The sequence below is a fragment of the Hyla sarda genome, chromosome 5 (assembly GCF_029499605.1).
Source record: "Hyla sarda isolate aHylSar1 chromosome 5, aHylSar1.hap1, whole genome shotgun sequence".
NCBI lineage: Eukaryota > Metazoa > Chordata > Amphibia > Anura > Hylidae > Hyla > Hyla sarda.
Window position 1 is genome coordinate 330,452,490 of NC_079193.1, and position 24,343 is coordinate 330,476,832.

Genomic DNA, 24,343 nt, shown 5'->3' on the forward strand with positions numbered 1-24,343 from the left:
GATTACCATCGTATGTTCAGGGGTGTGGAAATTAAAAAAAAAAAACTACTTGTCCAAGGGACTAAAGCGGAACACAATCTACTTGTCCTTCAAGAAAATCTACTTGTCCTGGTAGATAAAATAATTTCAACCAAAATAGTCTGATCCCTCCCCCCCCACTAGACCACCAGGGATGGATACAAGATTCCTTTAGACACTGCTGACAGCGCTGATCTAATGGGTTAATAGGTGATCGCAGTATGCCAGGATATTAGCGGAGGGAGAGCTGTAGATCCTCTTACACCCGAGCCCAGAAAAGTCTAGATATAACTTTTTGATCACCTTATAAAAAATTTCTCATATGAAGTGACCAAAAATGAGCAATTCTGGACTATTATATACATTTACACCGTTCACCGTACAGTTTAATTAACATTATATTTTAATAGTCTGGACATTTCCACATGTAGCAATACCACTTATGTTTATTTTTGTACATTATTTTTATTTAAAGAAAATTGGAAACTTTTATTAGGAAAGGGGCTTATTCACATGTATACGCACTTTGAAAAAAAGTGATAAAAATATTTTAAAGTCTCAATAGGGAGGGGGGGGGGGGTTCTGCTTCTCCAGTTTATGTGCTGCATTTTGTGTCAGAAAATGCTGGAAGTTGCATTTAGTTAGTAGATAACTACAACTCCCAGCATGCCCTGATACAGCCTATGGTTCTGTGGGTGTTGCAGCAGGTTGCACTATATAGTAGGACAGTTAAGGTTATTGTGTAACATGCTGGGAGTTGTAGTTTTGGTTTGTGTCAGCTGCAGAGCCATAGTCTGTGTCAAGGAATAGTGGGAATTGCAGTTTGTAACTACAACACCCAGCATGCCCTGATGCAGCCTATAACTCTGCAGCTGACACGGACCAAAACTACAACTCCCAGCATGTTACACTTTATAGTTCTACAGTTTAGGTTATGGTCCAACATGCTGGGAGTTGTAGTTTTGGTTCGGGCATGTTTGTGTGCATCTGTGGGGCTCTTGGTTGGCAGGCGAGTATGAAGGAGGCGGGATTCTGGGGGTGCAATTCAGTGCAGGTGCCACTAAAAATAAAATTAGATGGCACAACTGCCCTAATGCCCGACGTGACAGTCCGCTCCTATACAAAACATTCATACATACACATATCATACATGCACCTGCCACTGCCCCATATACACACACACACACCCCCGCCACTGCCCCCCACATCATACATTACATACACTCACACCATACATACATCATACACACATACACTCACACCATACATACATCATACACACACACTCACACCATACATACATCATACACACATACACTCACACCATACATACACCTGCCGCTGCCCACCCCACACCATACATCACATACATACACATCACACTTAGACATTATACACACATCATACATACATTACACATTACATACACATCACACAGACATCATACACACATACACTCACACCATACATATCCACCAGTGTTTCCCAACCAGGGTGCCTCCAGCTGTTGCAAAACTACAACTCCCAGCATGCCCAGGGCTGGAGGCACCCTGGTTGGGAAACACTGATATACACCATACATACGCACACATCATACATACACCTGCCGCTGCCCCCCCATCATACACACATCACACATACACTCACACCATACATATACAACCACCCTTCCTGCCGCCTGTATTCTCTGCCTCCTCACCTGAGCCGCCATGAGTGGACATCAGAGCTGTAGTCACCGCCGTGTGAGGTGAGATTTCCGTCCTCCCCCTCCCCCCCCTGCTCTGTGTTTTCCCCGTGCAAACAAGCAACCGCCCCGTGGTGGATTAGGTCCTGTCTAGACAGAGCAGGGGAGGGGGAGGGATGGAGCTGTGTGTGGGGGATGGAGCTGTGCACGGAGCTGTCTACATCCTCTCTCTCCCCCTGCTGTGTCTTCTGAGCTCCGTCCATCCTCCGGGAGGGGAGATAAGGGGGCTCTGCAGTCAGCTGGCGGCCGCCGTCCCCTCCATACACTCAGAGCCGGTGTGAGGTGGAGACTTCCATGGGCTCCTGCACCTCACACCGACATTAAAGAAAAATAAGGGGGAAGTCTGTCTGTCCCTGCCCGATACAGGGCTAAATCTATAAACAATTCACCTGCCCGAAGCCCAAAACTACTTGTCCCGGGCGTCGGGCTATAGGATTTCCACATCCCTGATGTTGAGGGACCACTGTATATGAGAGGTACCACATATATCTGACAGTATCAAAAAATACACAGCAGCAAAACATGGCACGTGTGACCCTAACTAAAGTGTTCAAAGTGAAGAGAATAAAGAAATCCAGTGTACTAGAGGAAACATGTTTTGACAGCTAGAGCATTGCTGCGTCTGGTTAAAGATTTACTCGGCACACACAACCAGTTTTAAGTAATATATTTAAGTACATTTACAGAGAATTGTAAAAACCAGTCCTGTGGCATTCATCCTCACTGGTATTTAAATTGTGGTACATCAAGTTATGTCCAGCACAGAATCCACATGGAGGGAGATTACGGGGGGGGTGAAGGATCTTCCTAAAAAGAAGAAGAACAAGAGTAAACATTATGGATAGAGAAACTACGTTACTATTGCTAGAACCATATCCTGACTGAGGCCATACTGATCAGACCCCCTGAGCAGGAGATCAGACTAAGGAAACAGTCTCTGCGGATCTACATGGTCACTGGGATGCAAGTCATGTGACCTGGCTCAAGCTTGATCTAACGTTCCATAAATCAGAAGTACAAGTGAATGAGACTTTATGGGGGAGATCTAGCAAGAAATGTCTGTTAGATCAAATTTCCACTTTTTTTTGTCTATTTTGACTCGCGTGCCCCTTAATCCTCAATAATGCACAGAATAATGATGAATAAGGTGCAGTTCTCCTTTAGCGTGAAAAGTTGTCTAAACGTACACCTTTTCTAAAAAAATTAAAAAAATAAAAAAAACTCAGAACAACCACCAGAGGCCTGGGTTCTCAATCCGTGGTACACTTACCCATAGGGGATACGCCATGGGTTGAGGGTTTGTATGCGAAAGCGCCGACAAATACTGGCCATGCACTGGCAAGTACTTGTCAGCGCATAGCCGGGCAAACCTCCAGCTGTTGCAAAACTACAATTCTCAGCATGCAGTGACAGAAGGGGTAGTGTGCCTCCAGCTGTTGCATAACTACAACTTTCAGCATACCATTTGGCTGTCAGTGCATGCTGGGGGATTGTAGTTATGCAACAGCTGGAGGCACACTGGTTGCAAAACACAGTTTGTTAACTACAACTCCCAGCATGCCTAGACAGCCGAAGGGCATGCTGGGAGTTGTTTTGCAACAACTGGAGACCACTGTGTAGTGGTCTCCAAACTGTGGCCCTGCAGATGTTGCTGAACTACAACTCCCAACATGCCTAGGCAGTCTAGGCATGGTTTGAGTTGAAGTTTTGCAACATCTGGAAGAGATTGGAGATCGCTGCACAGCAGTCTCCAAACTGTGGCCCTCCAGATGTTGCGAAACTACTACTTCCAGCATGTCCAGACAGCCAAAGGCTGTCAGGACATGCTGGGAGTTGTAGTTTTTAAACTCCTAGAAGCAGCAGCGAAGATTAGTGACAATCTTCACTGCTGCCTCTGATGTCGACGCTACCTCCTCCATGCGTGCCTGACACCGGCCCCCCCCGCAGCTCTCAGGGTCCTCTTCACCCACTCTGCCCAACGTCTAGGGCAGGGCAGAGTGGGTTCTGTAAACTTTCACCCCGCATCAGCTGAGACACTGTGATTGGTCCCTGTGGACCAATCACAGTGATCGCTGACCAGGACCATCCACAGATGGTCCTGGGTAGGGAATCGAACGATTATCAGTTTGGCCGATATTCACGATTTTGGACATTATATCGGCAATTACTTTGCCGATAATGTCCCGCCCCGCATCCCCCGCCAGAGACCGCCGCTGCCCCATTGCCTCCCCCATCCTCGGTTTTATAATTACCTGTTCTCGGGGTCCACGCTACTTCTGGCAACTGCGACGTGCTGCGCAGCACAATGACAAGTGACGTCCTCAACACGACGTCACCATCAGTGCACACAGTGACAGCTCAGGACGCCGCCGGAGCCAGAAGTAGCGCAGACCCTGGGAACAGGTAATTATAAAACCGGGGATGGGGGGAGGCAATGAGGCAGCAGCGGCAGTTGGACTAGGGAGGACCCCAGGACAGGCAAGGGGAGAGAAGCGGGTGGTGGTAGTCTCTGGCCCCGAAAAAGCCCCTGTAGTTCATTGAACTAAAACATTGACCTGCAGCGGCCTCTGTGGGGCCAGGGAAATAGCCGATAACTTATACCGATATTCCGGTATAAGTTATCAGCCTGAAAGGTCACAGATTATCGGTATTGGCCCTAGAAAAAATAAAAATATAAAACAGTAGATATCGGTCGATCCCTAGTCTGGGGGGGGGGGGCTAGCAGAAGTTGTCCCCCACTGGTAACAGCAGGACATCTGCCAGTTAACCCATGCAATGCCACGCATCGCCGGGTTAACTGAATGCCGTTTATAGACGGCGGAATGTGCGAAGGACCTATGCAATTCGCCATCTATAGACAGGATTCTGCGGGAAGGGGTTAAATGTTGAATTGTGGAAGGTAGAAATTATTCTAACTCTCACTGGTAGGTGGTGTAGCTTTGCGCACAAAATAGCCACTTTTTTTCAAAAGTCACAAATGATAAATACATGACCACTGCATGGTCAAAAAGAAAAAGTTCTACGGGTAGGCAAAAAGTGTAAAACTGTCTATATCAAAAGGCGCATAAAAAGTATCAAACTATGCTGCTTGCGTCTGAACATAGACAAAAAAAAAAGCTCTAAAAGCAATGATAAATCTCCCTATGTGCCTGTGTTTTTTAATCATGCATTACAAAATCTAGGAATGAAGCAGCAAGAGATTAAAACCTGTGCAGTGTACAAAAAAAAAAAAAAAACACAATTGTACAGTTGACATAGCAACCAGATTGCTTAAATTTTCTGAGTCTCTCAAATTTAAAGGCACGATCTAATAGGTTGCTATGGGCAACTCTACCACTCTTACTCTGCACAAGTTTTGCTAAATCTCCCCCTATCTGCCATTATTCCAGGTTTTTGTACATAAAACAATCCCAGCTGGAGCAAGTGTAGTCAGGCTCTCCTTGTTTGTACATATACTGATGATTGCTACCCAGTACTAGGTTCACAATAACTGCTATATATTCCCTATATGCTGCTTCTGATAAAGATTTTGCTTTACTATCACATACCGAGCAGCAGCAGGATGGATGACGTTATAGAACATTCTTACACTGAATCCAGCACTGGAGCAAGAGATATACTAAAAAGTTTCTTATTTTCTCTTGTGCTACTGAAGTTATGAGTAGAGATGAGCGAACTTACAGTAAATTCGATTCGTCACGAACTTCTCGGCTCGGCAGTTGATGCCTTATCCTGCGTAAATTAGTTCAGCTTTCAGGTGCTCCGGTGGGCTGGAAAAGGTGGATACATTCCTAGGAAAGAGTCTCCTAGGACTGTATCCACCTTTTCCAGCCCACGGGAGCACCTGAAAGCTGAACTCATTTATGCAGGAAAAGGCATCAACTGCCGAGCTGAGAAGTTCGTGACGAATCAAATTTACTGTAAATTCGCTCATCTCTAGTTATGAGTAACCGAAGGTCACCAAACAGGAGTGCCCTACGCTGCCATCTGTAGCACAAAGAACAAAGCCAGAGGGTGACTTCCACAATAGACTCACCTGAAATTTGGTCTCATTTGGGACTCACGCCCTGGAAGATTCCAGCATCCCTCATTGCCTCAAATTCCTTCTTTGCATCGTAGTTCTTGTAGAAGTTGGCATATGCCCGTTTCCTTGGTTCAGCCACACCAAACTAGATTAATGGGTACAGAGAAGATTAAGGTTAAATGTCAGGTAGGCAACAAAAGCTCTGCTTTATGGAGCCCTTAGCAACAATTAACACTGTAGTCTGGTCCAGTATTACAAGGGAATTGTCCCCTAGGGGGAAGTCTACAACATCTGATGGAACAGAGGGGCAACCACTGTATGAAACCAAAGACATTTAGAGCTCACACTTCTGTACAAACCATAATGGAGCTACAATATAACTGTGTGCACAAGAACCCAGCAGAAAGTTGACCTAGGGGAGTGTTTTTTTAAACAAAGTGTCTTCAGCTACTGAAAAACTACAACTTCCAGCATGCCCGGACAGCCATGACCTTATAGTTTCTGCAGCCCAGCTACAGAGGTTCTCTCAGAAGTTAATGTTACCTTGTATAATGCGACAATGCTTAATGAAAAGACGAAGGCTCCAGCGATGTGAAATCGTAGACGCTTGGCCAGGAGGCCCCTCATCTGAGGCTTGGACAGAAGAGTTTGTGACATGGTGACGTTTTATTGGCTACAGAGTGAAAAAGTAAAAAATAAAAAGTTAAAAAAATTCCATATAAAAAACGTTAAAGAAATGACAGTGTTTTCATACAATCAATATATATATATATATATATATATATATATATATATATATATATATACACACACACACACACACACACACACACACACACACACACCAACTACACATGCACAGCAGGGAGCGCATCCTTATTAGAGATGAGCGAACTTACTGTAAGTTCGATTCGTCACGAACTTCTCAGCTCGGCAGTTGATGACTTTTCCTGCGTAAATTAGTTCAGCTTTCAGGTGCTCCGGTGGGCTGGAAAAGGTGGATACATTCCTAGGAAAGAGTCTCCTAGGACTGTATCCACCTTTTCCAGCCCACGGGAGCACCTGAAAGCTGAACTCATTTATGCAGGAAAAGTCATCAACTGCCGAGCCGAGAAGTTCGTGACGAATCGAATTTACAGTAAGTTCGCTCATCTCTAATCCTTATATAGTCAGACGCAATAGATTTTGGAGATGTTTCAGCTACTGCCCCATTTATCAGAAGGCGACCTGCAGAAATGCACCTGAATGGGTTTGTCTGCAGAATGCACGTGGATGAACGGCTTTGCTTGCTGAAGTGTCTGCAGTAAACCTGGTGTGAACAGAACCTTCATTTACAGGAATCAATGAATCGACTACTATATGGAGGCACAGGGGGGACTGCTACTATATGGAGGCACAGGGGGGACTGCTACTATATGGAGGCACAGGGGGGACTGCTACTATATGGATTACTGCTGTATGGTTGGTCAGGGAGGCAGAGAAAAGGCAATAGGGGGCATTAATAATGAGTGAGGCTACCACTGGGGGGTATATGGGAGATCACGCTGTACACAGGTCACCTCTGCTCATGTAGGAGATATACAGGCTGACAAGGTCAAGGCCACAGAACGTGTCCACACCAAGCACACAATAGGGCAGATTTACCGGACTTTCTGAAAGGAAACTGTTGCCCATAGTAACCACTGAACAGCTTCCACACAGTACCGCACTTTTAAATTAGGTTGCTATGGGAGATATATATATATATATACACACACACACACACACACGCATATAGTGCACAGTAGTCTCCAAACTGTGGACCTCCAGATGCCGCAAAACTACAACTCCCAGCATGCCCGGACAGCCGTTGGCCGAGGTCCACAGTTTGGAGATCATTGCTTGCCATACCTTCATCTCTAGTCTCTCTCAATGTCCCATTCCTTCCTATGCTCGTGACATGATAGCTGTCAGTGAATGGCATCACTTTGTACACGAGGTCAGGCTCTGTTCACACCTGCACTGACAGAACATCATGACAGAATATACTCCCCAACAGGGGATGGGGCAGATCCCAGTATAAGTCTATGGAGTCTGTCAGGCACCATTGTGGGGGGGGGGGGATTCATCACTGTTACCATGGTGATGACTGCAGTGTGAACAGCTCTAAACAACAACCTCGATGTCCAATCAGGAGAAGCCTTGTTATGGGTCACTTGGGCACTTCAGGGAGTCTGGAGCTGTTCTATAGTACACACAGCTTTATAGATACACAGGATATAGGACAGTCACACATTACGGCTGACAGCAGGGAGCAGCACTATCTGCATAATACGGTTCACATCACCCCAGACAGCAGGGGGCGCCAGCAGAACCACTATAACCTCTGCCGCCCACCGGTTTCCACAAAGGTCACCGGGCGTCCGGTACAGCCCCAGCACACGGAGTGAGGAGAGGCCTGTGCGCACTCCGGTCTCATCATGTCACCTCCGGCTCATTTACCCCCGCAAACCTCCGCTAATACCGTAAATATTTCCGTCTCCCGACACCCGCCCACAGCCGAGGCCCCGCTCCCCCACCGGCGGACACTCACCTCCGCAGCGGGCGCTGTGTCCTTCCCGAATGAGACGAGACCGGGCGGAAATAGGGATAGATAGCTCCGCCTCTTCCGCTGCGACGAATGCCGGGGAGGGACAAACCTGCTGTGAACGCGTTTTGTGGCTACGTGCCTGTCCTCATGTGGTATTTCTGCTGCATGGAGATTCTATTTGCGCATGCGCAGCAGAATTACTACTGATATATCTATTTTTTTTTATTTGACTATGCTACAGGGTCTGTAGAGTTAGGGTATGTTCACACTACAGAATTCCCCACGGAATTCCGCAGTGTGAACTTAACCGTTCCGCGCAAAGAAAGAACATATTCATTCTTTGCACGGAAGTCCGCGAACACTGCATAGCCGTCAATGGTGGCGACGCAGTGCTGTGCGGTCCTTCCGCCGCCGCCGGCTGCCAGTCTGAGTCTCCGCTTGATGAATTCAGCGAGTGGATATTCCGTTCACACACTGTAGTGTGAACATACCCTTAGTGTAGTTCATAATATAGTTTCTCACAATTCTTCTGTGAATAGGACCATACCTCCCAACTTTTGCTAAGAGCAAAGAGGGACAAGTCACGGCCCTGACCACATGCATGGCCACGCACCTAACCACACACTTAGTCACGCCCTAACCACGCCTGCACCTGCAGAATGGGAATATTAAAGGGGTAGTCCAGTGGTGAAAAACGTATCCACTATCCTAAGGATAGGGGATAAGTTTGAGATCGCGGGGGTCCGACCGCTGGGGCCCCCTGCGATCTCTCTGTACGGGGCCCCGGCTCTCTGGCCAGATAGCGGGTGTCGACCTCCGCACGAAGCGGCGGCCGACACGCCCCCTTCAATACATCTCAATGGCAGAGCCGGAGATTGCCGAAGGCAGCGCTTCGGCTCTGCCATAGAGTTGTATTGAGGGGGCGTGTCGGCCGCCGCTTCGTGCGGAGGTCGACACGCCCCCTTCCCACGGGCTGTCGGGGCTCCGTACAGGAGATCGCAGGAGGCCCCAGCGGTCGGACCCCCCGCGATCTCAAACTTATCCCCTATCCTTGGGATAGGGGATAAGTTGTTCACCACTAAGTCACCACTGAATATCTCCTTTAACCCCTTAAGGACCCGGGGTTTTTCCGTTTTTGCATTTTCGTTTTTTCTCCTTACCTTTAAAAAATCATAACTCTTTCAATTTTGCACCTAAAAATCCATATGATTGCTTAGTTTTTGTGCCACCAATTCTGCTTTGTAATGACATCAATCATTTTACCCAAAAATCTACGGCAAAACAGAATAAAAAAATCATTTTGTGTCAAAATTGAAAAAAAAATGCCATTTTGTAATTTTGGGGGCTTCCGTTTCTACACAGTACATTTTTCGGGAAAAATGACACCTTATCTTTATTCTGTACGTCCATACGGCTAAAATGATCCCCTACTTATATAGGTTTGATTTTGTCGCACTTCTGGAAAAAATCATAACTACATGCAGGAAAATTTATACGTTTAAAAATGTCATATTCTGACCCCTATAACTTTTTTATTTTTCCGCGTATGGGGCGGTGTGAGGGCTCATTTTTTGTGCCGTGATCTGAAATTTTTAGCGGTACCATTTTTGTATTGATCTGAGTTTTTGATTGATTTTTATTCATTTTTTCATTATATAAAAAGTGACCAAAAATGCACTATTTTGGACTTTGGAACTTTTTTGCGCTTACGCCATTGACTGTGCGGTTTAATTAATGATATATTTTTATAATTCAGACATTTCACGTGGCGATACCATATATGTTTATTTTTATTTACACTGTTTTTTTTTTTTAAATGGGAAAAGGGGGGTGATTCAAACTTTTATAAGGGAAGAGGTTAAATGATCTTTATTCCCTTTTTTTTGCACTTTTTTTTTGCAGTGTTATAGCTCCCATAGGGACCTATAACACTGCACACACTGATCTTTTACATTGCTCAATGGTTTCTCATAGGAAATCATTGATCGATGATTCTGCCGCTTGACTGCTCATGCCTGGATCTCAGGCACTGAGCAGTCATTCGGCGATCGGACAGCATGGAGGCAGGTAGGGACCCTCCTGCTGTCCTGTAAGCTGTTCAGGATGCTGCAGCGATCCCGAACAGCTCCCTGAGCTAACCGGCAACGTTTTAGTTTCACTTTAGACGCGGCGTTCAACTTTGAACGCCGCGTCTAAAGGGTTAATAGCGCGCGTCACCACGATCAGTGCCGCGCGCTATTAGCCATGGGTCCCGGCTGTTGTTAGAGGCCGGGCCTGACCCGCTATGACGTTATAGAACGGGAGCGGACTCATGACGTACCGGTACATCCTGGGTCCTTAACAGGTTAAAGGAGTAGTGTTGTGACGTGTAGAGAAAAATAACTTAACCAAAGGATAGGAGATAAGTTATAGATCGCGGGGGGAGGTCTGACTGATGGGACCCCCCACGATCTCCTGAACGGGGCCCCGGCAGTCTGCTGGAAGCGGGCGTGCCGACCCCGCATGGAGCGGTGGCAGACATGCCCCCTCCATGTATCCCACAGAGATACATGGAGGAGGCGTTTTGGCCACAACTTCCTGTGGGGGTTGGAACGGCCCCTTCCAGCAGACTGCCGGGGCCCCTTCAGGAGATCGCGGGGGGTCCAAGCGGTCGGACCCCCCACCGCAATCTATAACTTATCCCCTTAGGAGGATCTCTTAGAGTATGTTCAGACTGCGGAATCTCCGCTCACGGAATTCCGCGAGCGGAGATTTCGTCTGGTGGCTGCCACCAGAAATGCTTTGGCGGTAGGACCGTGCAGCACTGCACCGTCACCATTGACGGCTATGCAGTGCTCGCAGAATTCCGTGCAAAGAAAGAACATGTTCTTTCTTTGCGTGGAACAATTTCAGTGGCGTAATTGTCCGCCGCTGAAATTCGCTTGTGTGAATGGGTCTTCCGGAAGACCCATTCACACTGATGGTAATGTTCACAGTGCAGAATTCTACTCGCGGAACTCCGCTCATGGAATTCCACGGGAATTCCGCAGTGTGAAGATACCCTTATACTGACAGACTGAAAACCCCCATCATTACCACTACAGACCATTTAACAGATTACATACAGTTATATCAGGTGACAACAACCCCCATCATTACCAGCACAGACCATATAAGAGATTACATACAGTTATATCAGGTGACTGACAACAACCCCCATCATTACCACTACAGACCATATAAGTGATTACATATAGTTATATCAGGTGACTGACAACAACCCTCATCATTACCACTACAGACCATATAAGTGATTACATATAGTTATATCAGGTGACTGACAACAACCCTCATCATTACCACTACAGACCATATAAGTGATTACATATAGTTATATCAGGTGACTGACAACAAACCCCATCATTACTACTACAGACCATATACGTGATTACATACAGTTATATCAGGTGACTGACAACTACCTCCATCATTACCACTACCAGGTATATAAGTAATTACATACAGTTACCGTATATACTCGAGTATTAGCCGTTCCGAATATAAGCCAAGGCCCCTAATTTCACCCCAAAAACCTAGGAAAAGTTATTGACTCGACTATAAGCCTAGGGTGGGAAATACATCATCCCCCCGTCATCATCCAGACCCCCATCAATAACACCCCCGTCATCATCACCCTCATCATCATCACCCTGTCATTATCACCCCGTCATAATGACAGGGTGATAATGACAGGGTGATGATGATGAGGGTGATGATCCCCCTCGTCATCATCCCCCTCATCATCATCCCCCTCGTCATCATCCCCCCCCTTCATCATCACCGCCTGTCAATCCCTTCGTCATCATCCAGACCCCCCTTTTGTTTTCTACTCACCGGGTCGTCCATCTTCGGCCATCTATGCTGCAGGGACCATCTGGTGGGGAGGGTTAGTCGTTTTGGGCTGTCCATCTTCACCAGGAGGGACTGTTCTCCACTCCGGGCCAGTCACGGATTAGTGACGTTGCAATGACGTCGACGCGCAGAGACGTCCGTGCGCAGCAGATGGCCGTGGTGTCCCTGCGCGGTGGCATCAATGCAGCGTCACTAGTTCGGGGCCGGCCCGGAGCGGAGAACAGGGCCTCCCGGTGAAGATGGACAGCCCAGAACGACTAACCCTCCCCACCAGACGATCCCTGCAGCATAGATGGCCGAAGATGGACGGCCCGGACCACCCCTCTACTGATATATATATTTTTTTAGTTCACTCGAGTATAAGACGAGGGAGGCGTTTTCAGCACGAAAAATTGTGCTGAAAAACTCAGCTTATACTCGAGTATATATCACTACAGACCATATAAGTGATTACATACAGTTACATCAGGTAATCCCCACATTAGTAACTCAAGACCAACCAAAAGTTGTTAAATTTTAGCTATTTTGGTTGGTCTTGAGTTAGTAATTAGCTAAATTGGATTTATGTTCCATATATCAGTGATTTGTTAATCCCCATATTAGGTAGGCAGATGTCCCCCACATTACAAGGCAGCAGAAGACCCTCCCATGAGGTTAGCAGAAGGTGTTCTCACATTAGGTAGGAAGATGTCCCCCACATTAGGAAGCCAGCAGATATCCCCCACACTAGGTTGGCAGCAGATGTCCCCCCCCCCCCCATTAGGTTGGCGGCAGATGCCCCCCCCCCACATTAGTTTGGCAGCAGAATCCCCTTAATAATAGGCAACAGATTCCCCCCATAGTAGGTGGCAGATTCCCTCCCATAGTAGGCGGCAGGTTCCCCCCCCCCCCCCCCCCCATAGTGGGCTTCTGGTTCCCCCATAGTAGAAAGCAGTACCACCATATTAAGCAGCAGTACCCCCATATTAAGCAGAAGTACCCCCCATAGAAGGCTGCAGTGTCCCCCATAGTAGACGGCAGGGTCCCCCGTAATAGGCAGCAGAGTCCCCCATAATAGGAAGCAGTACCTCCATATTAGGCTGCAGTGTCCACCATAGTAGGTGGCAGTTTCCCCCATAGCAGGCAGTAGCAGTACTCCAAACTAGGCAGAAGTACCCCCATATTGGGCAGCAGTGTCCCCCATAGTAGGCAGCAGTACCCCCATAGTAGGCAGCAGAGTCCCCCATAGTAGGCAGCAGTACCCCCATATTAGGCAGAAATGTCCCCCATATTAGGCAACAGCAGATTTCCCCATGGTAGGCAGCAGAGTTTCCCCCATGGTAGGCAGCAGCAGTTCCCCCATGGTAGGCAGTAGCAGTTTCCCCCCTCCCAGATACTTAGCTCCTGCAGCTCTTCTGTCTTCTTCCGAGCAACTCCCTCAGCATGCATTCTTCTTTCTCTGCGCTCGGGTGTCTGGTGACTCGTGTTTCGGAGCTGCCGGAATGCAGAGAGCGCCTCTTGTGTCTGCTGGTTAAATGTAGCCAGCGGGCACAAGAGTGATTGTAAGGGTGAGGAGCCAATGTCTCTTCACCCTGTCAAACTTCCCATCAAATGCCGCATTTAACTGTAGACACCTCATTAGGAGGCATTTACAGTTAAATGTGGGACATGTGGAGGGCGTTCCGGGACGGCGGGGCATCACCCCAAAAGCGTGAATGTATCACCGGATCCGGGACGGTTGGGAGATATGCTAGGATGGCTCAGAAATGTGCCATCTTCATAGATGACAATGCATTTCCAAGCAGATCCTGCAGAATTCACATCAATTCTTTCTGCAGAGGCCATAATCGGAATTTCTGCGGCAGATGTTTCTGCCGTGGAACTTCCACCCTGAGCGCGGTGCAGCAGAAACCTATTGAAAAATATGAGACAGCGGAATAACGGAAAAATATGTTGCAACAGAATTTCACAGCTGAATTTTTCCACTGGAATCCGCTCAGAAATTCTGTTTTGTGAACATGTCCTCAGGGTATGTTCGCACTATGGAATTCCACAGTGGAAGCTTTTGCATTGCTGTCTTACGTGGGCCCATTCACAATGCGAAATTTCAGTGGTGGAGTGCATTGCCGTCAATTATGCGAGTGGAGATTCCATAGTGTGAACATACCCTTAGAAGGAATCATTAGATTCCTCATATAGATTCATGCATTTCTATTGAATTGCATTGAATGATGTACTGTGCTCTATTAATAGAGCCGGCTACAAACACACTCTATCAAGGCAAAGCCATGAAGTGGACCAAAGGAGAAGAAAGTCCTCCGGCTACCTCAACAGTGGATCACCCTCACCCATGAACCTCTTCACCCACCCCCGCAATCGCGCTGCAGAGGGGGGCAATTAGCCTTCATCTAAAGGGTTAATAGCCGGCTGATTACCACATGCTGGATATTAGTGGCAGCACCTCAGCTGCTGCAATCAGTGCTGCGCGGTATCACTCAGCTCGTGCCAGGGGCCCGCGCCAAAGCTCCTTAATGGCCACATGATGTTTATACACGTCATGGGTCATTAAAGAGTACCTGTCAGATCACCCAAAAAAAACAAAAAAACTGTTATATGTTGCTCATTATCTCATCCTGATCATGTACATATAAGGGGAGATTTATCAAAACCTGCCCAGAGGAAAAGTTGCTGAGTTGTCCATAGCAACCAATCAGATCGCTTCTTTCACTTTTGAAAAGGTCTGAAAAATGAAAGAAGCGATCTGATTGGTTGCTATGGGCAACTCAGCAACTTGGTCTCTGGGCAGGTTTTGATAAATCTCCCCCATAATCTTTATGTGCCTATGCCCAATATTTCTCCTAGAATTCACTTTATTTACTTGGAGTGATTGCAAAGTGAAAGTACTTTTCATTTACAGCAGAGGGGGGGGGGGGGGGGTCCTCAATGTGATGACCACTCCCCCTCCCTCACTGCTCTGGAAGCGGTAACCCTTTCCTTTCTGGTTTTATGCTACACACACACACAAACAAGCCGTTTGCCTACAGCTTTTGAAAAACTACAGCTCCCAGCATGCCCACACATCCTATGAGTTGTAATTTTGCAACAGCTGGAGGCATATGATTGGTAAAACTGATTTTCAGCAGTGTTCCTGTGTTCCTCCACTTGTTGCAAAACCACAACTCCCAGCATGCCCACACATTATTTGGCTGTGCAGGCATGCTCGGAGTTGTAGTTTTGCAACAGCTGGAAGCATAGTTTTGTAGTCCCCCTGTAACACACACACATTCACTTCATATATTCACAGATATATACACACACATATATATTTATACATGCAGGGACACTTACTTTTTATATAAAGGAATCCTCCATTCAGTCTTCTGTCTCCTGCTCAGTCACAGCAGTAGTGTGCTTCTGCCCCTCTCCCCTTCTCTTCACACAGCAGACAGTGAGGGAGCCTGTGCTTTTGCCCATCCCCCCCTTCTCTTCACACAGCAGACAGTGAGGGAGCCTGTGCTTTTGCCCATCCCCCCCTTCTCTTCACACAGCAGACAGTGAGGGAGCCTGTGCTTTTGCCCATCCCCCCCTTCTCTTCACACAGCAGACAGTGAGGGAGCCTGTGCTTTTGCCCATCCCCCCTTCTCTTCACACAGCAGACAGTGAGGGAGCCTGTGCTTCTGCCCCCCTCCTTCTCTTCACACAGCAGACAGTGAGGGAGCCTGTGCTTCTGCCCCCCCCCTTCTCTCAACAGGAGCTCGCAAGCAGCAGCTTTAGACCTGCAGACCTGTCAATCATTAAGTGGGTCCATGACATAGGTGATGACAAGTGGACACAGCAGGTCTAGTATTTATCCCAGGAGGCAGGGGGGCAGTTCTTTGACTGTCGTTTTCAGTATGAAATATAACCTATTGGTCTTGCATGCTTTGCAACATATGTGAGAGTGCCCATTTAAGGGATTATCCAGGAATAGAAAACATGCCACTTTCATCCAAAAACAGCACCACATCTGTTCTTAGGCTGTGTGTCCTATTACAACTTGACTCCATTCACTTAAATGGAACTGAGCTGCAATACCACAACACAACCTGAGGACAGGTGTGGTGCTGTTTTTGAAAGTAATCAGCTCTGTTTATCTAATACTGTATCACCCTTTTAAGCTGCTTTGACACAGGATGGGACTGTGGAATTTTTGCAGCTAACCTGTCCAGTGGGAAAACAGGATTAATGGACCTGCGGCTGAGAATTTGCTCTGCAGCTTCATTTAAAGTCTATGAAACAGAAGGAAACAGAGAACTCTGTGCGACACTCTCCATCAGCCCCGAAGGCCTGGACTGGAGAAGCAGCGCACATGCTCGACTGCTACGGTGAGGAGGAACAGCAAACTCAGGACCCATGTTTTACTGTTTTATTGGGGGTCATAGCATCATATTACCTATTTGTTGGTAAAACACTAATAACTTACTACAATTAGTAAAATTGCCCATTTTGATGCCATTTTATTACCCAGAACCACGTTGAAGCTAAAGCATCATCATGCAGAAAACAAAGCGATGCAGAATACAGTCTGGAGAATACAGCATCCAATAAAGCATACAGTGATTCGCTTTATGTAATGGATGGGAATCTTTATAGTGTTATATGAGCTGTCATTAAAGGCAATCTGACACCAGACTCACATGTACTAACCTGTACAGTGGGGCAAAAAAGTATTTAGTCAGCCACCAATTGTGCAAGGTCTCCCACTTAAAAATGAGAGAGGCCTGTAATTCTCATCATAGGTATACCTCAACTATGAGAGACATAATGAGAAAAAAAATCCATGAAATCGCATTGTCTGATTTTTAAAGAATTTATTTGCAAATGATGGTGGAAAAGAAGTATTTGTTCAAAAAAAAAAAAGTTCATCTCAATGAGTTGTTATATACCCTTTGTTGGCAATGACAGAGGTCAAACGTTTTCTGTAAGTCTTCACAAGGTTTTCACACACTGTTGCTGGTATTTTGGCCCATTCTTCCATGCAGATCTCCTCTAGAGCAGTGATGTTTTGGGGCTGTCGCTGGGCAACACAGACTTTCAACTCCCTCCAAAGGTTTTCTATGGGGTTGAGATCTGGAGACTGGCTAGGCCACTCCAGGACCTTGAAATGCTTCCTAAGAAGCCACTCCTTCGTTGCCAAAACGGTGTGTTTGGGATTGTGTCATGCTGAAAGACCCAGCCATGTTTCATCTCCAATGCCCTTGCTGATGGAAGGAGGTTTTCACTCAAAATCTCACGATACATGGCCCCATTCCTTCTTTCCTTTATACGGATCAGTTGTCATGCCCCAAAGCATGATGTTTCTACCCCCATACTTCACAGTAGGTATGGTCTTCTTTGGATGCAATTTAGCATTCTTTCTCCTCCAAACACGACGAGTTGAGTTTTTACCAAAAAGTTATATTTTTGTTTCACCTCACCATATGACACTCTCCCAATGCTCTTCTGGATCATCCAAATGCTCTCTAGCAAACTTCAGATGGGCCCGAACATGTACTGGCTTAACCCCTTAAGGACTCAGCCCATTTTGGCCTTAAGGACTCAGACAATTTAATTTTTACGTTTTCATTTTTTCCTCCTCGCCTTCTAAAACTCTTTTATATTTTCATCCACAGACTAGTATGAGGGCTTGTTTTTTGCGCGACCAGTTGTCCTTTGTAATGACATCACTCATTATATCATAAAATGTATGGCGCAACCAAAAAACACTATTTTTGTGGGGAAATTAAAACGAAAAACGCAATTTTGCTAATTTTGGAAGGTTTTGTTTTCACGCCGTACAATTTATGGTAAAAATGACGTGTGACGTGGGTCAATACGATTAAAATGATACCCATTATTATATACTTTTATATTATTGTTGCGCTTAAAAAAAATTACAAACTTTTTAACCAAATTAGTACGTTTATAATCCCTTTATTTTGATGACCTCTAACGTTTTTATTTTTCCGTATAAGTGGCGGTATGGGGGCTCATTTTTTGCGCCATGATCTGTACTTTTTTTTGATACCACATTTGCATATAAAAAACTTTTAATATATTTGTTATAATTTTTTTTTAATAAAATGTATTAAAAAAGTAGGAATTTTGGACTGTTTTTATTTTTTTTCGTTCACGCCGTTCACCGTACGGGATCATTAACATTTTATTTTAATAGTTCGGACATTTACGCACGCGGCGATACCAAATATGTCTATAAAAAAATGTTTTTTACGCTTTTTGGGGGTAAAATAGGAAAAAACGGACGTTTTACTTTTTTATTGGGGGAGGGGATTTTTCACTTTTTTTTAACTTTAACTTTTACATTTTTTTACATTTTTTTTTACACTTGAATAGTCCCCATAGAGGACTATTCATAGCAATACCATGATTGCTAATACTGATCTGTTCTATGTATAGGACATAGAACAGATCAGTATTATCGGTCATCTCCTGCTCTGGTCTGCTCGATCACAGACCAGAGCAGGAGACGCCGGGAGCCGCACGGAGGAAGGAGAGGGGACCTCCGTGCGGCGTTATGAATGATCGGATCCCCGCAGCAGCGCTGCGGGCGATCCGATCGTTCATTTAAATCGCGAACTGCCACAGATGCCGGGATCTGTATTGATCCCGGCACCTGAGGGGTTAATGGCGGACGCCCGCGAGATCGCGGGCGTCGGCCATTGCCGGCGGGTCCCTGGCTGCGATCAGCAGCCGGGATCAGCCGCGCATGACACGGGCATCGCTCCGATGCCCGCGGTTATGCTTAGGACATAAATGTACGTCCTGGTGCGTTAAGTACCACCTCACCAGGACGTACATTTACGTCCTGCGTCCTTAAGGGGTTAAGCAGGGGGATATGTTGCGCACTGCATAATTTGAGTCCCCTGGCGGCGTAGTGTGTTACTGATGGTAGCCTTTGTTACTTTGGTCCCAGCTCTCTGCAGGTCACTCCCGTTTCGAGAATATCAGGAAGAGACAAGTTTAGTAAAAAAAAATGTATTTGCAAAAACATTTACCTTGATGTGCCCTAGAGTTTAACTACATGAGGTGACATGGGAATACCCTTCTTTAAAGGGGTATTCCAGGAAAAAACTTTTTTTTTTAATATCAACTGGTTCCAGAAGGTTAAACAGATTTGTAAATTACTTCTTTTAAAAAATCTTATTCCTTCCAGTAGTTGTCAGCTGCTGAAGTTGAGTAGTTCTTTTCTGTCTGACAACAGTGCTCTCTGCTGACACCTCTGTCTGTCTCAGGAACTGTTCAGAGTAGAAGCAAATCCCCATAGCAAACCTCTAATGCTTCAGACAGTTCCTAAGACAGACAGAGGTGTCAGCAGAGAGCACTGTTGTCAGACAGAAAAGAACCACTCAACTTCAATAGCTAATAACTACTGGAAGGATTAAGATTTGTTATAGAAGTAATTTACAAACCTGTTTAACTTTCTGGAGCCAGTTTATATATATATATATATATATATATATATATATAAACAGTTTTTTCCTGCAATACCCCTTTTAAACCTATGTGCGATGCCAAAAAGTGTAGCCTATTTTAATTTTGGCCCCCACCTACTGGCAAATTGAGCAGGCCGGTTTTAGAGCATATAAATGTCCTTCAGGAGGTTTTCCTGTTTAGAAATGTGTGGTAATTTTAAAATTAACCCTATGTAAAGATGGTCATATATTTTTATGTTGGGCCCAGCAGCATTTAAAAAAATGTAAGTATCTGGAATACCCCTTTATGGCCTTCCAGTCTTTGAGCTGGTACAAACAGCCAAAATCATCCTGCTTTCCACCTTCTTCTGTCTACTATCTGTTTAGTTGCTATTCAACTGTCTCACAGCTGATCTATTGCTCTGGATCAGCTATATAAACTGCCAGCCCTGGATTGTTTAGTTGTATGCAGATTATCACATATGTTTTTTGCGTCTGTGACCAGCACTTCTTGTATCTGTCTAGTTTGATCCTCATACCTCTTCCTAGTTCCTTAGATATATATTTATTTGTTTACTTGTTTGTGTTATAATTATATTTGTCTCTGGAAGATTCTGCAGTTTTGCTCAGTTTGTCTTCTAATAAATTTCAATGTTTCAGGTATCGGTCAGCTTTGCTTTTCTTTGCCCTAGAGCAGGCATAGGCAACCTTCGGCATGGCAGATGTTTTGGACTACATCTCCCATGATGCTTTGTCAGCATTTTGACTGTAAGAGCATTATGGGAGATGTAGTCCAAAACATCATCATGATTCATTTGTATCTTTGTATCTTTTATCATCTCCAGTTCCAATCATCTATTGTTGAGTTGCTGTTTTTGTTAGCAACCAGTATTGATACATGCTGTGTCTGTGCTTGGCATACTATTCTGCTCTACTGTGAGTCCCAGGGGTATCTGAGTACCAAAGTTATGGAGAGAACCAAGGAAAGGCAACTGCTATAGTTGAAGCCCAGTTCTGCCTTTAAGTGATCAGCCAGTCTTAGTATATGCGTAAAACTATATAAAATATCTACTGGCACAAAGGAATAGGTGGGTGGCACCACTGTGATAAAATGCAGGATTAAAGAAGACAAGCAAAAAGGTGTGTTTGAAGGGGGATGAGGCTTACTAGGTGGTGCTTTCATTGAAATGTAAGTCCCAAAAACACTAGAATAGGCAGTACAAAAGAGAAAATGGGCACTCATCCGGATAAAACGTAGCTTTTATTCCATTCTGTTCTGCTGCAGTCCTATAGGCAACAAGCCGTTCCTCTGGCTTCAGGAAGAGGGTTTGACGGCGGAACAGCCTGTTGCCTATAGGACTGCGGCTGCCGCTGGGCCAGTCTTTGGTCGATGTTCACAAGAGCGTTTTGACAGAATGGAACAGAGTGAGTGCCCATTTTCTCTTTTGTACTGCCTATTCTCATATATAAAATATCTAGTTCTTGTTATCTGTCTATCCAGTAATGAATCCGACAGAGCTGAACTAATACAGTAGTCACATACACATCTTTATTAGGATTCCAGCCTCAAAGTCACCTGGTACAGGCAGCATGAAACCTTCCCACATCATAAGGAGTTTAAGGCTTCAGCATTACCACAAGGCAAACCTGGGCAAATGCTAGGGCCCAATGGACTCAAGTGAGTTTATGCCAATCTGGATTACTATGCTCTATGCTAGTCAAACTAAAAGGGAAGGTAGACAAAAAGCCAACTATGGCTCTCACCCAAGGACCAATACCTACATCTACTCCTGGTCCTGTTAGCAGGACTTATATGTGCCATATTTTGAAGACTTGCATGTCTTCTAGGTTTACTTCAGTGACATACATTATCATTTACCTCCTTTTTCGGATCCCTAGAGGCCATTTATACACAGTGGATTTCCTGATCTTGAGCTAGTCACATCTTCAAAGTTCATGACCATGTTGCTTTGGCTTATCAACCTATATTATGTCTAAAAACTTTCCCTCTTTCCATCCAAATCACCTTTTTATGATGCACTGTGTTCTACCCAAAGGATTAAAATAGCAAAAAATTAGAAACATAGCCATGGTAGGATAAGAAGAAGTTGAGTAATTTAATCGTCTGTTTGTGTCGTGTTTTTTTTTCCCTCTTAATCAAATTAGGAAAATCTGTTCTCATGTCTCTACATGTTCACCATTTCATAGGACAAACAGTTCTGGCAATGAAAAGTCATGTCAGCAATGTCAGTTAAACGCAGATTTATTGGCTTTAAAGGGCAGTCTCCAGGCATGCATTTGGCCAGCTGAGTTTGGCGTACGGGCGTCACTTTTTCCCCCATTCAGAAGCATTAGACTGTAACAATGTTCAACATCTAACAGGGTACTTATGAGTGCACTTATTCCAAGACAGAGAGATAAATGTAAAGTGCACACTAAAAATACCTCTATAAAAAAAAACTGACTGTGGATGCCAGGGTTAAAACCTAAAATAGATGATTTGCATTTAAAGACGATTCTCGTATTTTATCTCAGTATTACAATGTCTGCACAGCTGGTGTGGGCTGTATAACATCTACAATTTTGCACTGAACATGGATCAGTGTTAGATGTCATTGGGACATATAAATATAATTCACAGCGCATTTAAAATGGAGAGAAATAAATTAGATCATCGATGAACAACCTTGCTGGGCAAAGTTCTAACTAGGAACTCCAACATTTGCCTTCCCATTTAAGATGCCACGTGTACAAATTCGAGGGCAAGTTCTAAAACGTGTAAATGTAACCAAGCATTGACTTTAGTGTTCCTCTGTGGGTGTTTAAAAATTAAGTAATTTGTTATACAAAAAAGCATCCTCTACATTCCAGCAGGGTGTCACCCCTTTACACTTTGGTTGCACTTGTCTATGTAGAGGCTTGTTTAAATGCTTGATAAATCTCCCCCCAATGACTTTAGCTAGGTGGCAAGGGTGTACGTACCTTAGGTAGGTGGCAAGGGTGTATGCTTTATGTACCAAAAGCTGTTCTCATGGTTAAAGGAGAAATGCGGCCAAAACATTTAACTTTCCCTGTGCCCGGGCTGCAAAAACTAAAAAAAAACAAAAAAAACTTTAATTCACCTTCCTACGTTCCCCCGTTGCACTGGTATCGGCATTCTTTTCCTACGGTGCTGCTTGGCTCCCTGCTTCTTAGGCTCGGAACGTCACACTGCGGTCAGCGTATCGCTGGTACCAGCGATGTACCGCCTCGGCCGGTGATAAGCTGGGTGCACTGTCATGTAAGGAGCCGGCCAGAGCTCCTTACATGACAGTGCGCTCAGCCTATCACTGGCCGAAGCGGGACAGCGTTGTGGCCGGCGATACGCCGACCGCAGTGTGACGTTCCAAGGATAAGAAGCAGGGAGCCAAGCAGTGCCGGAGGAACGGGATGCCGATACCGGAGCAATGGGGGGAACATAGGAAGGTGAGTTAAAGTTTCATTTTAGTTTTTGCAGCCCAGGCACAGGGAAACGTAAAAGTTTTGGGCCGTATTTCTCCTTTAAGTACAAACTTAGTTCTGACATGTAAAAACAAGAGATATAGGTAAGATTTGGTGTTACAATAGCTAAGTGACCGATCTATACTTACATTACCAGCTATTGCACTAATATAGAATAAAGACTTCTTAATCACAAAATCTATTTAGAGTCGTGCTCACCCCTTACTGTCTGTACTGAGGTGACTCATTCCCAGCTGATGAGCCGAAACGGATGGTGGATGGAAATGAAACGTACTTAACACATCAATCTTGGTGTTTATTTTATAATTTGATTGAAAGTTGTAGGAAGGGATGTGATCTCATGTGTGTCTTACACGACCAGACCTCTCATCATAAACTTGTGTTATAGGTTAAATATTTGTGAACTCAGCGGTGTGGGACCAGTGCTCTTGATACACATTGGGGATAGGTTGGTGATGAAAGCTTCTTCAATTACTTGGAGCTGATATCATAGTAAAGTGTTTCCAGCATGCCGTATGAATACTGATCTTTGTGCTTTGATGTGATCTCGATTGGGCCATGACCAAGCTTGGCTATTACCTATATCTCATAGAGCAGTCTGTTCCTTCTATTTATTGTTCTTGAACTTGAATTAAAAGGGCAGCATAGATGTAACTATGTTCAGGCCTATTGGGAATTTGCCAGATTGATCCCTTAGCTGATCCACTTCTATAACGTGTATATTAAAAGAAACCTTAAAATGATTGAAATATACATGTTTACACAGAGACATGGGACAGGTATCTAAAGTTTAAATATAAGATCTAGATATAGTAGGCCCCTGGAGTTTCTCCCTCGTGACACTCTGTATGAAGACCACATGACAACATGTACCATCCAATCAAACACAGATACCATGGATGGGATTTATAAATGGCAGGTAGATTCCTATTTTGTGGAAGAATTTCCTATTCAGCCTCCATAGAATAGAGGCTCCAGCTAGCGGTGTGACTGGCCCCTATTCCTGTGGGCAGGGTGAATCTCCACATCTTCACATATTAATTATTAAACAATTGTAGATAAAATTTCCCACTGGTTTTACTGAAGGGAAAGGGGAGCCGAAATTAGCTTGAAATGGAAGATGTGGTGGTGTGGACCAGCAATAGCAGAGGTCCCATAAGTATGAT

At 45.1% G+C, this 24,343-nt stretch overlaps 1 protein-coding gene across 1 annotated transcript; it reads right to left on the bottom strand.

Annotated features, from left to right (window-relative positions):
• Window positions 1-2,414: 2,414 nt before the first annotated feature.
• LOC130272738 (cytochrome c oxidase subunit 6C) lies at window positions 2,415-8,510 on the bottom strand. Its single transcript, XM_056518610.1, has 4 exons — window positions 8,359-8,510; window positions 6,330-6,459; window positions 5,799-5,931; window positions 2,415-2,569 (listed from the first exon to the last, which is right to left on the bottom strand). The coding sequence occupies exons 2-3, from the start codon at window positions 6,441-6,443 to the stop codon at window positions 5,812-5,814; spliced, it is 234 nt and encodes a 77-aa protein (XP_056374585.1). The 5' UTR covers window positions 6,444-6,459; window positions 8,359-8,510; the 3' UTR covers window positions 2,415-2,569; window positions 5,799-5,811.
• Between the last annotated feature and the right edge of the window lie 15,833 nt (window positions 8,511-24,343).

Coding starts and splice junctions, on each gene's coding strand:
- LOC130272738 (XM_056518610.1), bottom strand. CDS start 6,443: ATGTCACAAACTCTTCTGTCCAAGCCTCAGATGAGGGGCCTCCTGGCC. Junction 5,932..6,329: donor GCATTGTCGCATTATACAAG/GTAACATTAACT, acceptor CCATTAATCTAG/TTTGGTGTGGCTGAACCAAG.